The following is a 17,310-nucleotide window of genomic DNA, read 5'->3' as shown; positions in this document are numbered from 1 at the left end:
GAGAGAAGAAGAGAGAGAGATAGAAGAGAGGGGAGGATAGAGAGGAATAAGAAGAGAGGGGGAAGGAGAGAGAGAGAAGAGGGGAGAAGAGAGAGAGAGATAGAGAGAGAGAAGAAGAGAGAAGAAAGAGAAGAAGAGAGAAGAGAGAAGAAGAGAAAGAATAAGATAGAAGAAGAGAGAAGAAGAGATAAAGAGAAGAAGAGAGAGAGAAGAAGAGAGAGAAGGGAGAAGAGAGAGAAAGAAGAGAAGAAAAAGAGAAGAGAGATAGATAGAAGAGAGGGGAAGAAGAGAGAAGAGAGAGAAGAAGAAAGAAATAGAGAGAGAAAGAGAGAGAAGAAGAGAGAGAGAAGAAGAAAGAGAGAAGAAAGAGAGAGAAAAGAGAGAGAGAAGAAGAGAGAAGAAGAAGAGAGAAAGAAAGAGAGAAGAGAGAGAAGAAGAGAGAAGAGAGAGAGAGAAAAGAGGAAGAAGAAGAGAGAGAAGAAGAAGAGAGAAGAAGAGAAGAAGAGAGATAGAAAAGAGAGAAAGGAAGAAAAGGAAAAGAGAGAGAAAAGAAGAGAAGAGAAAAAGAGGGAAAGAGAGAGAGAAAAGAGAGAGAAGAAAAAAGAGAGATAAAAGAGAGAGAAAGAAAGAGAAGAAAGAAGATAAGAGAGAGAATAGAGAGAGAGATAGAGAGATAGAGAAGAAAGAGAGAGAGAAGAAGAGAGAAGAAAAGAGAGAGAAGAAGAGAGAGAGAAGAAGAAGATAGAAGAAAAGAGAGAGAAAAGAGAGATAAGAATAGAGAAGAAAATAGAGATAGAAGAGAGAAAAAATATAGAGAAAGAGAGTATAGAGAGAAAAGAGAGATAGATAGAAACTAATAGATAGAGAAGAAACAAATGATAGATAATAATAGAGAAGATATATAGAATAAATAGAGATAGAGAGAAGAGATAAGAAGAGAAAGAAGAGAGAGAGAAGATAGAGATAGAGAAGAGAGAAGAAGAGATAATATAGAGAGAGATAGAGATAGAAATAGAGATAGAGATCATCTTAATCTATCTATACTCATCCTCTCCTCTCTCCTCCTCTCTCCTTCTCTTTCCCCCTCTCTCCTCCCTCCTCTCTCCCTCCTCTCTCCTCCTCTCTCCTCCTCTTTCCCCCCTCTCTCCTCCCTCCTCTCTCCCTCCTCTCTCCTCCTCTCTCCTCCTCTTCCCCCTCTCTCCTCCCTCCTCTCTCCCCTCCTCTCTCCTCCTCTCTCCTCCTCTCTCCTCCTCCTCTCTCCTCCTCTCTCCTCCCCTCTCTCCTCCTCTCTCCTCCTCTCACCCCCTCTCCTCCTCTCTCTCTCCTCCTCTCCTCTTCTCCTTCTCTCTCTCTCCTTATCTCTCCCCCTCTCTCTCCTCCTCTCTCCTCCTTTCCTCCTCTCTCTCCTCCTCTCCTCCCCCTCTCCTCTCTCTCTCACTCCTCTCTTTTTCCTTCTCTCTCCCCCTCTCTCCTCCCCTCTCTCCCCCCTCTCTCTCTCCTCCTCTCTCCTCCTCCCTCTCTCCCTCCCTCTCTCCCTCCTCTCTCCTCCCCTCCTCTCTCCTCCTCTCTCTCTCTCCCCCCTCTATCCCTCCTCCCCTCCTCTCTCCTCCTCCCCCCTCTCTCCTCCTCTCCTCCCCCCTCTCTCACCCCTCTCTTCTCCTCTCTCCCTCCCTCCCCTCCTCCCCCTCTCTCTCCTCCTCTTTCTCCTCCCTTCTCTCCTCCCCTCTCTCCCTCTCTCTCCCCCTCTCTCTCCTCCTCTCCTCCCCTCTATCTCCTCCTCCCTCCCTCCCCCCCTCTCTCCTCCCCTCTCTCTCCTCCTCTCTCCTCCCCTCTCTCTTCTCCTCCCTCTCTCCTCCTCTCTCTCCCTCTCTCTCTCACCCCTCTCTCCTCCCCTCTCTCTCCTCCTCCCCCCTCTCTCATTCCCCCCTCTCTCCCTCCCTTTCCTCCTCTCTCCCTTCCTCCCCTTCCCCCCCTCTCTCTCTCTCCCTCTCCCCTCTCTCTCCTCCTCTCTCTCTCTCCCCCCTCAATCCCTCCCTCCCTCTCCTCCTCCCCCCTCTCTCCTTCTCTCTCCCTCCCTCTACTCCTCTCTCCCTTCCCCCCTCTCCTCCTCTCTCCCCCCCTTTCTCTCCTCCCCTCCTCCCTCTCACCCTCCACCCCCCTCTCTCTCCTCCCCTCCTCTCTCCTCCTCTCTCTCCTCCCCTCCTCTCTCCTCCCCTCCTCTCTCCTCCTCTCTCCCCCCTCTCTCCTCCCCTCTCTCCCCTCCTCTCTCTCCTCCCCTCTCTCCTCTCCTCTCTCCTCCCCTCCTCTCTCCTCCTCTCTCCTTCTCTTTCCCCCCTCTCTCCTCCCTCCTCTCTCCCCTCCTCTCTCCTCCTCTCTCCTCCTCTTTCCCCCCTCTCTCCTCCCTCCTCTCTCCCCTCCTCTCTCCTCCTCTCTCCTCCTCTTTCCCCCCTCTCTCCTCCCTCCTCTCTCCCCTCCTCTCTCCTCCTCTCTCCTCCTCTCTCCTCCCCTCTCTCCTCCTCTCTCCTCCTCTCTCCTCCTCCCTCCCCCCCTCCTCCCCCCATGAAGGGATGCCTTTAGGACCCAGTTCCGCCGCGCTCTCTTTGTACTTTGGAAGACGCGCTCCTTCTGCGCGTCTTTATCACGAAGCGCATCGAGCGCGCGGACGCGGCGGCTGCGCGAGACGATGCGCGACACTGTCTGAGAAAAACCTCCTCCTCCTTTCTCTCTTTTTACTTTCATTCATTTCTTTTGTCATTTTGGTTTCGAGCGGCTCCGCTTCTGCTCCGCTTCTGCTCCGCTTCTGCTCCGCTTCTGCGCGCGTCTGCGCCGCGATGGAGACTCTGAGCGGGTTGTGTTACGCGCGTTTTGGCACGCGGCTGCGATCCACGGGGCGATGATCTTCGCGTCGCGTCGCTTGCCGCTTCTTACCGCTGACGCCTGTGAATTGACCGCGAGCGGAATCGGACCGAGCATCGCCGCGCATCGCCGCCAACTTTGACGCGTCTCCATCACGGTAGCGGCATCTCTGCGCGCGCGAGGTGAGTGCGTCCACCGCGAGCATCGTTCTCCCGCGGCAGAAAACACAGATGCGCGTTTTTCCTCCCGCACCGCGGCAGCTCCGCGCGTGTGGAGCTCGCGCCGCGTCGCTTGTGGATTTGGGGGAAAACGTCAAATGCTGCGCGCGTCTTGAAAATGGCCTCTGTATTTGAGGCACATTTTTCCGCGGAGTGGAGGCGCAGACGTGTCACTGAATACTAATCAGCTGCTCGCGCTGCTCACGTGCTCCTCACGCACTTCTCACGCGCTCCTCACGCGCTCCTCACGCACTTCTCACGCGCTCCTCACGCGCTCCTCACGCACTTCTCACGCGCTCCTCACGCGCTCCTCACGCGTCTCCTGCGCGTTTTGGACGTGTTTGTTGTAATGTGAGCGGAGGGAATCCCCGTTTTATAATATTTAATTAGGACTAAAGTGTGTGATTGACGCGGCCGCGCGTGTCATTATGTATTTATCTGTTTATTGTTCAGAGCCAATGAGCGCGCGCGTTCAGGCTAAAAAATATATGTATTATAGGATTTAATTATGTTAAAATCATGAACACTTTCCACAAACACAAGGCCAAACCAGGACTAAACCAGGTCTAAACCAGGTCTAAACCAGGACTAAACCAGGACTAAACCAGGACTAAACCAGGACTAAACCAGGTCTAAACCAGGTCTAAACCAGGACTAAACCAGGACTAAACCAGGACTAAACCAGGACTAAACCAGGTCTAAACCAGGACTAAACCAGGACTAAACCAGGACTAAACCAGGTCTAAACCAGGACTAAACCAGGTCTAAACCAGGACTAAACCAGGACTAAACCAGGACTAAACCAGGACTAAACCAGGACTAAACCTGGACTAAACCAGGTCTAAACCAGGTCTAAACCAGGACTAAACCAGGTCTAAACCAGGTCTAAACCAGGACTAAACCAGGACTAAACCAGGACTAAACCAGGTCTAAATCAGGTCTAAACCAGGACTAAACCAGGTCTAAACCAGGACTAAACCAGGACTAAACCAGGTCTAAACCAGGTCTTAACCAGGACTAAACCAGGTCTAAACCAGGACTAAACCAGGTCTAAACCAGGACTAAACCAGGACTAAACCAGGTCTAAACCAGGTCTAAACCAGGACTAAACTAGGTCTAAACCAGGTCTAAACCAGGACTAAACCAGGTCTAAACCAGGACTAAACCAGGTCTAAACCAGGTCTAAACCAGGTCTAAACCAGGACTAAACCAGGACTAAACCAGGACTAAACCAGGTCTAAACCAGGTCTAAACCAGGACTAAACCAGGTCTAAACCAGGACTAAACCAGGTCTAAACTAGGTCTAAACCAGGTCTAAACCAGGACTAAACCAGGTCTAAACCAGGACTAAACCAGGTCTAAGCCAGGTCTATACCAAGACTGGTTCAGACCTGGTTTACACCTGGTTTAGACCTGGTTTAGTCCTGGTTTAGACCTGGTTTAGTCCTGGTTTAAGTCTCTCTCTCTCTCAGGTGCAGACATGTGGTGGAGGCCTCAGTGTGTGTGTGTTCTTCTCTTCTGCTTCACACTCTCACATCTGTGGACCCAAAGGTGAGTCCAGAACATCACATAACAGAAGGTCAGAGGTCAGAGGTGATTGGTTTGAAGGTGAACTTATAGCAGGCTGTGATTGGCTTCATAAACTGCACTAAACTTGATTTAAGGCCCGTGTTGTTGCTTCTTCTTAAACTCGTTTATTTCTCTCTTTGAAACATTTATTCTGCAGCTTCAGAGCTCCGAGTTTATTCTAGAACCAGAAACAAAAGTCATCAAATAAATACATTCAATTTGTAAATTCAATTGAACAAATCTGAACAGTTTGTCCCAAGTTACTATGGCAACTTCAGTGTAACAACTTCAGTGTAACAACTTCAGTGTAGCGACGTCAGTGTAGCGTCTTCAATGTAGCAACGTCAGTGTAGCGACTTCAATGTAGCGACTTCAGTGTAGCGACTTCAGTGTAGCGACTTCAATGTAGCGACTTCAATGTAGCGACTTCGGCGTAGCGACTTCGGTGTAGCAACGTCGGTGTAGCAACTTCAGTGTAGCGACTTCAGTGTAGCGACTTCAATGTAGCGACTTCAATGTAGCGACTTCGGCGTAGCGACTTCGGTGTAGCAACGTCGGTGTAGCAACTTCAGTGTAGCGACTTCAATGTAGCGACTTCAATGTAGCGACTTCAGTGTAGCGTCTTCAGTGTAGCGTCTTCAGTGTAGCGTCTTCAGTGTAGCGACTTCAATGTAGCGTCTTCAATGTAGCGTCTTCAGTGTAGCGACTTCAGTGTAGCGACTTCAATGTAGCGACTTCAGTGTAGCGACTTCAATGTAGCGACTTCAATGTAGCGACTTCAGTGTAGCGACTTCAATGTAGCGACTTCAATGTAGCGACTTCGGTGTAGCGACTCCGGTGTAGCGACTTCAATGTAGCGACGTCAGTGTAGCGACTTCAGTGTAGCAACGTCAATGTAGCGACTTCAATGTAGCAACTTCAGTGTAGCGACTTCAGTGTAGCGACTTCAATGTAGCGACGTCAGTGTAGCGACTTCAATGTAGCGACTTCAGTGTAGCGACTTCAGTGTAGCGACTTCAGTGTAGCGACTTCAATGTAGCGACGTCAGTGTAGCGACTTCAATGTAGAGACTTCGGTGTAGCGACTTCGGTGTACGACTTCAATGTAGCAACGTCAGTGTAGCGACTTCAATGTAGCGACTTCAATGTAGCAACTTCAGTGTAGCGACTTCAGTGTAGCGACTTTGGTGTAGCAACTTCAATGTAGCGACTTCAATGTAGCGACTTCAGTATAGCAACTTCAGTATAGTGACTTCAATGTAGCAACGTCAGTGTAGCGACTTCGGTGTAGCGACTTCGGTGTAGCAACTTCAATGTAGCGAAGTCGGTGTAGCGACGTCAGTGTAGCGTCTTCAGTGTAGCAACGTCAATGTAGCGACTTCAATGTAGCATCTTCAGTGTAGCGACTTCAGTGTAGCGACTTCAGTGTAGCGACTTCAGTGTAGCGACTTCAATGTAGCGACGTCAGTGTAGCGACTTCAATGTAGCGACTTCGGTGTAGCGACTTCGGTGTAGCGACTTCAATGTAGCAAGGTCAGTGTAGCGACTTCAATTTAGCGACGTCGGTGTAGCGACTTCGGTGTAGCGACTTCAATGTAGCGACGTCGGTGTAGCAACGTCAGTGTAGCGACTTCAGTGTAGCAACTTCAGTGTAGCAACTTCAATGTAGCGACTTCAATGTAGCGACTTCGGTGTAGCGACTCCGGTGTAGCGACTTCAATGTAGCGACGTCAGTGTAGCGACTTCAGTGTAGCAACGTCAATGTAGCGACTTCAATGTAGCAACTTCAGTGTAGCGACTTCAGTGTAGCGACTTCAATGTAGCGACGTCAGTGTAGCGACTTCAATGTAGAGACTTCGGTGTAGCGACTTCAGTGTAGCGACTTCAGTGTAGCGACTTCAGTGTAGCGACTTCAATGTAGCGACGTCAGTGTAGCGACTTCAATGTAGAGACTTCGGTGTAGCGACTTCGGTGTACGACTTCAATGTAGCAACGTCAGTGTAGCGACTTCAATGTAGCGACTTCAATGTAGCAACTTCAGTGTAGCGACTTCAGTGTAGCGACTTTGGTGTAGCAACTTCAATGTAGCGACTTCAATGTAGCGACTTCAGTATAGCAACTTCAGTATAGCGACTTCAATGTAGCAACGTCAGTGTAGCGACTTCGGTGTAGCGACTTCGGTGTAGCAACTTCAATGTAGCGAAGTCGGTGTAGCGACGTCAGTGTAGCGTCTTCAGTGTAGCAACGTCAATGTAGCGACTTCAATGTAGCATCTTCAGTGTAGCGACTTCAGTGTAGCGACTTCAGTGTAGCGACTTCAGTGTAGCGACTTCAATGTAGCGACGTCAGTGTAGCGACTTCAATGTAGCGACTTCGGTGTAGCGACTTCGGTGTAGCGACTTCAATGTAGCAAGGTCAGTGTAGCGACTTCAATTTAGCGACGTCGGTGTAGCGACTTCGGTGTAGCGACTTCAATGTAGCGACGTCGGTGTAGCAACGTCAGTGTAGCGACTTCAGTGTAGCAACTTCAGTGTAGCAACTTCAATGTAGCGACTTCAGTGTATCGACTTCAGTGTCGCTAGACTTCAGTGTAGCGTCTTCAGTGTAGCAACGTCAGTGTAGCGACGTCAGTGTAGCGACGTCAGTGTAGCGACGTCAGTGTAGCGACGTCAGTGTAGTGACTTCAGTCTAGTGACTTCAGTGTAGCGACGTCAGTGTTTCAGTGTAGCTACTTCAGTGTAGCAACTTCAATGTAGCGTCTTCAGTGTAGCGTCTTCAGTGTAGCGTCTTCAGTGTAGCGTCTTCAGTGTAGCGTCTTCAGTGTAGCGTCTTCAGTGTAGCGACGTCAGTGTAGCGACGTCAGTGTAGCGACGTCAGTGTAGCGTCTTCAGTGTAGCAACTCAGTGTAGCGACTTCAGTGTAGCGACTTCAGTGTAGCGTCTTCAGTGTAGCGACGTCAGTGTAGCGACCTCAGTGTAGCGACCTCAGTGTAGCGACTTCAGTGTAGCGTCTTCAGTGTAGCGTCTTCAGTGTAGCGTCTTCAGTGTAGCGACTTCAGTGTAGCGTCTTCAGTGTAGCGTCTTCAGTGTAGCGACTTCAGTGTAGCGTCTTCAGTGTAGCGTCTTCAGTGTAGCGACTTCAGTGTAGCGTCTTCAGTGTAGCGACTTCAGTGTAGCGACTTCAGTGTAGCGACTTCAGCGTAGCGACTTCAATGTAGCGACCTCAATGTAGCGACTTCAGTGTAGCGACTTCAGTGTAGCGTCTTCAATGTAGCGACTTCAGTGTAGCGTCTTCAATGTAGCGACTTCAGTGTAGCGACTTCAGTGTAGCGTCTTCAATGTAGCGACTTCAGTGTAGCGTCTTCAATGTAGCGACTTCAGTGTAGCGACTTCAGTGTAGCGTCTTCAATGTAGCGACTTCAGTGTAGCGACTTCAGCGTAGCGAATTCAGTGTAGCGACTTCAGCGTAGCGTCTTCAATGTAGCGACGTCAATGTAGCGACGTCAATGTAGCGACGTCACAAATGCCTTTATTGTGTTCTTTGCAGTTTCGTGGTGAACGCCATGACGGACATGAACATCACTTTGTTCACCAGGATTTTAGATCGACTTCTCGACGGCTACGACAACCGCCTCCGGCCCGGACTGGGAGGTAACAAGTACTGCAATACTACTACTGCAATACTACTACTACTGCAATACTACTACTACTGCAATACTACTACTGCAATGCTACTACTACTGCAACACTACTACTACTGCAACGCTACTACTACTGCAACGCTACTACTACTGCAATACTCTTACTACTGCAATACTGCTACTGCAATACTACTAATACTATTACTACTACAAATACTTCCACTCTGAGTGACCCTCTCTCTGCCCCTCTCTGTGCCCCTCTCTGTTGCTCCTCTCTGTTGTTCCTCTCTGTGCTCCTCTCTGTGCCCCTCTCTGTGCCCCTCTCTGTTGCCCCTCTCTGTGCCCCTCTCTGTGCCCCTCTCTGTGCCCCTCTCTGTTGCCCCTCTCTGTGCTCCTCTCTGTGCCCCTCTCTGTGCCCCTCTCTGTTGCCCCTCTCTGTGCCCCTCTCTGTGCCCCTCTCTGTTGCTCCTCTCTGTTACTCCTCTCTGTTGCCCCTCTCTGTGCCCCTCTCTGTGCTCCTCTCTGTGCCCCTCTCTGTGCCCCTCTCTGTTGCTCCTCTCTGTTGCTCCTCTCTGTGCCCCTCTCTGTGCCCCTCTCTGTGCTCCTCTCTGTGCCCCTCTCTGTGCCCCTCTCTGTGCTCCTCTCTGTGCCCCTCTCTGTTGCTCCTCTCTGTTGTTCCTCTCTGTGCTCCTCTCTGTGCCCCTCTCTGTGCTCCTCTCTGTGCTCCTCTCTGTGCCCCTCTCTGTTGCCCCTCTCTGTGCCCCTCTCTGTGCCCCTCTCTGTGCCCCTCTCTGTGCCCCTCTCTGTGCTCCTCTCTGTGCCCCTCTCTGTGCCCCTCTCTGTTGCTCCTCTCTGTGCCCCTCTCTGTTGCCCCTCTCTGTGCCCCTCTCTGTTGCCCCTCTCTGTGCCCCTCTCTGTGCCCCTCTCTGTTGCCCCTCTCTGTGCTCCTCTCTGTGCCCCTCTCTGTGCCCCTCTCTGTTGCCCCTCTCTGTGCTCCTCTCTGTGCCCCTCTCTGTGCCCCTCTCTGTTGCTCCTCTCTGTGCCCCTCTCTGTGCCCCTCTCTGTGCCCCTCTCTGTTGCTCCTCTCTGTTGTTCCTCTCTGTGCCCCTCTCTGTGCCCCTCTCTGTTGCTCCTCTCTGTTGTTCCTCTCTGTGCCCCTCTCTGTGCCCCTCTCTGTTGCTCCTCTCTGTTGTTCCTCTCTGTGCTCCTCTCTGTGCCCCTCTCTGTGCTCCTCTCTGTGCCCCTCTCTGTGCCCCTCTCTGTGCTCCTCTCTGTGCTCCTCTCTGTGCCCCTCTCTGTTGCCCCTCTCTGTGCCCCTCTCTGTGCCCCTCTCTGTGCCCCTCTCTGTGCCCCTCTCTGTGCCCCTCTCTGTGCTCCTCTCTGTGCCCCTCTCTGTGCCCCTCTCTGTGCTCCTCTCTGTTGCCCCTCTCTGTGCTCCTCTCTGTGCCCCTCTCTGTTGCTCCTCTCTGTGCCCCTCTCTGTTGCTCCTCTCTGTGCCCCTCTCTGTGCCCCTCTCTGTGCTCCTCTCTGTGCTCCTCTCTGTTGCCCCTCTCTGTGCTCCTCTCTGTGCCCCTCTCTGTTGCCCCTCTCTGTGCTCCTCTCTGTGCCCCTCTCTGTTGCTCCTCTCTGTGCCCCTCTCTGTTGCTCCTCTCTGTGCCCCTCTCTGTGCCCCTCTCTGTGCTCCTCTCTGTGCTCCTCTCTGTTGCCCCTCTCTGTGCTCCTCTCTGTGCCCCTCTCTGTGCCCCTCTCTGTGCTCCTCTCTGTGCCCCTCTCTGTTGCTCCTCTCTGTTGTTCCTCTCTGTTGCTCCTCTCTGTTGTCCCTCTCTGTGCCCCTCTCTGTGCCCCTCTCTGTGCTCCTCTCTGTTGCTCCTCTCTGTGCCCCTCTCTGTGCTCCTCTCTGTGCTCCTCTCTGTGCCCCTCTCTGTGCCCCTCTCTGTGCCCCTCTCTGTTGCCCTGTTACATAATTCTTAAGTGTTTTTTGTGCAGAATTCTCCAGGGCATTTCAAACAAACGCAGATGTCAAAATGAAAACAAAAAAAGCAGTCACATTTTCACAACACAAACCACGTCCCAACGAGTCTGTCCCACAGGGGGCGCTCTGTGCAGGTCAAACAGAGGTCAAACAGAGGTCAAACAGAGGTCAGGGCACAATACACAAACAGATGCACGCCATGTTTTGGTCCTTCATAGTGATAAGCCCGCCTCTTCATTATGATAAGCCCCGCCTCTTCATTATGATAAGCCCCGCCTCTTCATTATGATAAGCCCCGCCTCTTCATTATGATAAGCCCCGCCTTTTCGTTATGATAAGCCCCACGGTGACATTTGGCAATAACATGTTTTTATTGTTGAAAAATGACACTCTGAAATGACCCGTGTTTGACCCAGAGGTGACTTTATTTAGATAATCACAGAAAGAATTGGGCGGGGATAGGGGGTAGTTGAAAACAGGGGTTTTCTGAGCACTGGATCCTCAATTGCGGAACAATCCAGGAAGAACTCAGACAGGCAGGGAACAATGTAAATACAACTCGATGAGGAAACACCAGTATAACATGGCTAACGCCGCTTTAAAAACACAGAGGAGCTCTCCTGGATCACCACCTGATGATGTCACAAGGTTGAGAGTGTTGTGAGACGGATCTGCTGGAGAAGCGTGAATGGAACAACGTCTCGTGAATAAACCATCACAGACTCGTTCTGACTCGAATCTCCTTCATTACAACTGTGCGCTAACATTAGCATGTCGGGGAAAGCTAGCTTTGGTTTATTTCACCATGGTAATTCCCTCAGCTGCCAGTAGACGGAGCGCTAACACAAATCCTGGTCACTACAAACATTATTTCAAGTCCTAAAAAGTGAGAGAGAAAAGAATAAACTAGAGATTTAATAAAACACATCATTCATAAATATTCAGTCGCAGATTTACACTTAAGAGTTCAAATTTAAATTTTAAAGCCAATTTTCAGTTTGCCAATTCACCCAAACATACCAAAAAAATACAACAAAGCAAGACATGTAAAACTGCCTCTGTCCATATCTCTCCATATTTTATGTCCCAATTTTGCGACATTTTGACAAATAACGTGCCTTATTTTCACATGTTGAACACGTGTAATAAAGTTTAGATTTACATCTCTAGGTTTTAGGTCTTGTCCTGTATTTTAGGTCTTGTCCTGTGTCTCGCCGTCTCTGAGCTGGAGCCGCTCAAGCGGAGAAAGGAGCACGATGTAGGATTGACTGAGTCTTTATGACGTCTGTGACTTTAGGCTGGTCACGTGGTCAGACTTTTGTTCGCACACGTTTAAAAGGACGATACAGATGGTCAGAGGAAACATTTCTACTAAAACACCAGAGAAGGAGCCGGAGCAGTGGCTCCAGGTGCAGTCGCTGAAGCGTCTGAACGCCGCAGGAAGCGGAATGTTTTTTATGGTTCAAAGAGCACGGCTTCCCCTCCTCCACCTCCACCTCCTCAACCTCCTTCCTCTTTCTTCCTCTCTTTTGGACCTTGGTGGACGACGTACATCGGAGTGTTTTTCTGGTTCAGAGCTCATGTGTTTCACAGCCTCAGTGCGTTTGGGAATATGAGAACATGGAAATGGGTCAGCGAACATAAGGCCACATTTGCATTTGAGAGAAAGAAAATGTGCACCTCAGAGAGCGAGAGAGCAGGAGTCGAACCCACCACCTCCTGAGACCACCACAGTTACACAGGAACAACACTCAGAAAGACGAGGAGTCGAACCCACCACCTCCTGGAGACCACCACAGTTACACAGGAACAACACTCAGAAAGACGAGGAGTCGAACCCACCACCTCCTGGAGAACCACCACAGTTACACAGGAACATCACTCACAGGAGTCGAACCCACCACCTCCTGAGACCACCACAGTTACACAGGAACAACACTTACAGGAGTCGAACCCACCACCTCCTGGAGAACCACCACAGTTACACAGGAACAACACTCACTGGAGTCGAACCCACCACCTCCTGAGACCACCACAGTTACACAGGAACAACACTCACTGGAGTCGAACCCACCACCTCCTGAGACCACCAAAGTTACACAGGAACAACACTCACTGGAGTCGAACCCACCACCTCCTGAGACCACCACAGTTACACAGGAACAACACTCACTGGAGTCGAACCCACCACCTCCTGAGACCACCACAGTTACACAGGAACAACACTCACTGGAGTCGAACCCACCACCTCCTGAGACCACCACAGTTACACAGGAACATCACTCACTGGAGTCGAACCCACCACCTCCTGAGACCACCACAGTTACACAGGAACATCACTCACTGGAGTCGAACCCACCACCTCCTGAGACCACCACAGTTACACAGGAACATCACTCACTGGAGTCGAACCCACCACCTCCTGAGACCACCACAGTTACACAGGAACAACACTCACTGGAGTCGAACCCACCACCTCCTGAGACCACCACAGTTACACAGGAACATCACTCACTGGAGTCGAACCCACCACCTCCTGAGACCACCACAGTTACACAGGAACATCACTCACTGGAGTCGAACCCACCACCTCCTGAGACCACCACAGTTACACAGGAACATCACTCACTGGAGTCGAACCCACCACCTCCTGAGACCACCACAGTTACACAGGAACATCACTCACTGGAGTCGAACCCACCACCTCCTGAGACCACCACAGTTACACAGGAACATCACTCACTGGAGTCGAACCCACCACCTCCTGAGACCACCACAGTTACACAGGAACATCACTCACTGGAGTCGAACCCACCACCTCCTGAGACCACCACAGTTACACAGGAACAACACTCACTGGAGTCGAACCCACCACCTCCTGAGACCACCACAGTTACACAGGAACATCACTCACTGGAGTCGAACCCACCACCTCCTGAGACCACCACAGTTACACAGGAACAGATCTTCTCTTGCACATATTCAACACAAACCTTCATTTGAATAATAATAATGTCCCGCCTCCGTCTGTATTAAATATGATCGTCCAATAGAATGTTAGGATTTCACCAGCAATAATCACGACACCAGCAAAACACCAGCAGCAGGGTTTAGGTTTGAGATCAGGTTTAGGATCCCCCTGTCCCCCTCTCCCCCCTCCCTCTTCCCTCCCCCTCTCCCCCCCCCCCCTCCCTCTCCCCTCCCCCTCTCCCCCCTCCCTCTTCCCTCCCCCTCTCCCCCCCCTCCCTCTTCCCTCCCCTCTCCCCCTCCCTCTCCCCTCCCTCCCCTCTCTCTCCCCCCCTCTCCCCCTCTCTCCCCTCCCCCCCTCCCCTGAGGACATGTCTTTCGCTCTGATGACTCTCACGTTGTTTCGAGCTTCACTTATTCCTTTTTTTCCCGTTGTCGCTCCATCTGTTTATTTTTTACAGTGACGAGCCGTGAACAGTCGACTGAACACGCTACAGTAACCGCCCAGATGCCCCCCCGTCCTCCCTGTCCCCCCCATCGCCCCGTCCCCCAGTCCACCGTCCTCACTGTCCTCCCATCCTCCTCCCGTCCCCCGTCCCCTCGTCCCCCCTGTTCCTCGTCCCCCCGTCCCCCATCGCCCCGTCCCCCAGTCAACCGTCCCCACTGTCCTCCCATCCTCCTCCCGTCCCCCTGTCCCCCCTCCCCTCGTCCCCCTGTCCCCCGTCCCCCTGTCCCCTCGCCAGGCGCAGGATCTCGACCCGTCTTTGTGAAACTGCTTGTGTTCTGTGTTTCCAGACCGAGTGACCGAGGTGAAGACGGACATTTACGTGACCAGCTTCGGCCCGGTGTCGGACACAGACATGGTGAGAACTTTCAGGACCTTGGAGAGGTCAGAACGTCACAGAGTTTAGAGTTTTCAGCTGCTGAAGATCCTTGTGAGACGTTCAAGATTTGTGTTTTAGAGGTGGATCAAGTTCTGGTTCAGTTCTGGTCCAGTCCTGGTTTAGTTCTGGTCCAGTCCGGGTTCAGTTCTGGTCCAGTCCGGGTTTAGTTCTGGTCCAGTCCGGGTTTAGTTCTGGTCCAGTCCGGGTTTAGTCCGGGTTTAGTTCTGGTTTTGTTCGAGTTTAGTTCTGGTCCAGTCCGGGTTTAGTTCGGGTTTAGTTCTGGTTTAGTTCTGGTCCAGTCCGGGTTTAGTTCTGGTTTAGTTCTGGTCCAGTCCGGGTTTAGTTCGGGTTTAGTTCTGGTTTAGTTCTGGTCCAGTCCGGGTTTAGTTCTGGTCCAGTTCGGGTTCAGTTCTGGTCCAGTCCGGGTTTAGTTCTGGTCCAGTTCGGGTTCAGTTCTGGTCCAGTCCGGGTTCAATTCTGGTCCAGTCCGGGTTTAGTTCTGGTCCAATTTGGGGTTCAGTTCTGGTCCAGTCCGGGTTCAGTTCTGGTCCAGTCCGGGTTTAGATGATCCATGCAGACCGTGAATGATTTTATTATTTCAACCATTTGCAAAGTCGTTTAATGCATATGAGGCGTCTCCATGGCGACGTGTTTCTAATTTTAGCGCCTCGTGTGGAACCTACACAGATCCTGGTTGTAATCTGTCGCCGTGGTAACTCCTGCTCTATTTTTCGCACAAAGACGACACGTTCAAACACTTCTTCTGCAGAAACGAGGTTTGAGCGAGCGAGACCGAAATAAACACAAGAGTCACAGGTTTAACATCAGATTCCACTTTAGTCCTGGTTTAGTCTTGGTTTAGTCCTACTTTAGTCCTGGTTTAATCCTGGTTTAGTCCTGGTTTAGTCCTGGTTTAATCCTGGTTTAGTCCTGGTTTATTCCTGGTTTAGTCCTACTTTAGTCCTGGTTTAGTCCTACTTTAGTCCTGATTTAGTCCTACTTTAGTCCTGGTTTAGTCCTACTTTAGTCCTGGTTTATTCCTGGTTTAGTCCTGGTTTAGTCCTGGTTTAGTCCTGGTTTATTCCTGGTTTAGTCCTGGTTTAGTCCCGGTTTAGTCCCGGTTTAGTCCCGTTTGGACCTTGTTTAGTCCTGGTTTAGACCTGGTTTAGTCCTGGTTTAGTCCTGGTTTAGATCTGGTTTAGACCTGGTTTAGTCCTGGTTTAGATCTGGGTTAGTCTTGCTTTAGTCCCGGTTTAGTCCCGTTTTGACCTTGTTTAGTCCTGGTTTAGTCCTGGTTTAGACCTGGTTTAGTCCTGGTTTAGTCCTGGTTTAGTCCTGGTTTAGACCTGGTTTAGACCTGGTTTAGTCCTGGTTTAGACCTAGTTTAGACCTGGTTTGGACCTGGTTTAGTCCTGGTTTGGACCTGGTTTAGACCTAGTTTGGACCTGGTTTAGACCTGGTTTGGACCTGGTTTAGTCCTGGTTTAGATCTGGTTTAGACCTGGTTTAGCCCTGGTTTAGCCCTGGTTTAGACCTGGTTTAGACCTGGTTTAGCCCTGGTTTAGACCTGGTTTAGTCCTGGTTTAGTCCTGGTTTAGATCTGGTTTAGACCTGGTTTTGACCTGGTTTAGTCCTGCTTTAGTCCTGCTTTAGTCCTGCTTTAGTCCTGCTTTAGTCCTGGTTTAGCCCTGGTTTAGTCCTGGTTTAGTCCCGGTTTAGTCCCGGTTTGGACCTTGTTTAGTCCTGGTTTAGTCCCGTTTGGACCTTGTTTAGTCCTGGTTCTGACCTGGTTTAGTCCTGGTTTAGACCTGGGTTAACACTGGTTTTGACCTGGTTTAGACCTAGTTTAGTCCTGGTTTAGATCTGGTTTAGACCTGGTTTTATTCCTGGTTTAGATCTGGTTTAGACCTGGTTTAGTCCTGGTTTAGACCTGGTTTAGAACTGGTTTAATCCTGGTTTAGACCTGGTTTAGCCCTGGTTTTGACCTGGTTCAGACCTAGTTTAGTCCTGGTTTAGATCTGGTTTAGACCTGGTTTTATTCCTGGTTTAGATCTGGTTTAGACCTGGTTTAGTCCTGGTTTAGACCTGGTTTAGAACTGGTTTAATCCTGGTTTAGACATGGTTTAGCCCTGGTTTTGACCTGGTTTAGACCTAGTTTAGTCCTGGTTTAGACCTGGTTTAGCCCTGGTTTTGACCTGGTTTAGAACTGGTTTAGTCCTGGTTTAGACCTGGTTTAGACCTGGTTTAGACCTGGTTTAGTCCTGGTTTAGACCTGGTTTAGTCCTGGTTTTGACCTGGTTTAGAACTGGTTTTGTCCTGGTTTAGTCCTGGTTCAGACCTGGTTTAGTCCTGGTTTAGTCCTGGTTCAGATCTGGTTTAGTCCCGGTTTGGACATGGTTTAGTCTTGGTTTAGTCCTAGTTTAGTCCTGGTTTAGACCTGGTTTTATTCCAGGTTTAGACATGGTTTAGCCCTGGTTTTGACCTTGTTTAGTCCTGGTTTAGACCTGGTTTAGTCCTGGTTTAGTCCTGGTTTAGACCTGGTTTAGCCCTGGTTTTGACCTGGTTTAGACCTAGTTTAGTCCTGTTTAGCCCTGGTTTTGACCTGGTTCAGACCTAGTTTAGTCCTGGTTTAGACCCTGGTTTAGCCCTGGTTTTGACCTGGTTCAGACCTAGTTTAGTCCTGGTTTAGATCTGGTTTAGACCTGGTTTTATTCCTGGTTTAGACCTGGTTTAGTCCTGGTTTAGATCTGGTTTAGACCTGGTTTAGACCTGGTTTAGTCCTGGTATAGACCTAGTTTAGTCCTGGTTTAGACCTGGTTTAGCCCTGGTTTTGACCTGGTTTAGAACTGGTTTAGTCCTGGTTTAGTCCTGGTTTAGACCTGGTTTAGTCCTGGTTTAGATCTAGTTTAGACCTGGTTTTATTCCTGGTATAGATCTGGTTTAGAACTGGTTTAGTCCTGGTTTAGCCCTGGTTTTGACCTGGTTTAGACCTAGTTTAGTCCTGGTTTGGACCTGTTTAGTCCTGGTTTAGTCCTGGTTCAGATCTGGTTTAGTCCCGGTTTGGACCTGGTTTAGTCCTGGTTTAGTCCTAGTTTAGATCTGGTTTAGACCTGGTTTAGTCCTGGTTTAGTCCTGGTTTAGATCTGGTTTAGTCCTGGTTTAGTCCTGGTTTAGACCTGGTTTAGTCCTGGTTTAGTCCTGGTTTA

At 50.3% G+C, this 17,310-nt stretch overlaps 1 protein-coding gene across 1 annotated transcript; it reads left to right on the top strand.

Annotated features, from left to right (window-relative positions):
• Positions 1–2,829: 2,829 nt before the first annotated feature.
• LOC140348439 (gamma-aminobutyric acid receptor subunit alpha-5-like) lies at positions 2,830–14,084 on the top strand (the record flags this gene model as incomplete). The annotated part of the gene is made up of 4 exons (XM_072434362.1): positions 2,830–3,038; positions 4,547–4,625; positions 8,189–8,292; positions 14,017–14,084. Coding segments are annotated over exons 2-4 (243 nt in total), but the record flags the coding sequence as incomplete, so codon positions are not given.
• Positions 14,085–17,310: the final 3,226 nt, after the last annotated feature.

The sequence above is a fragment of the Eucyclogobius newberryi genome, unplaced genomic scaffold (assembly GCF_026437365.1).
Source record: "Eucyclogobius newberryi isolate DKJ021-1_F unplaced genomic scaffold, fEucNew1.0.hap1 SCAF_695, whole genome shotgun sequence".
Taxonomy (NCBI): Eukaryota; Metazoa; Chordata; class Actinopteri; order Gobiiformes; family Gobiidae; genus Eucyclogobius; species Eucyclogobius newberryi.
This window is presented reverse-complemented; position numbering and strand designations above follow the sequence as displayed.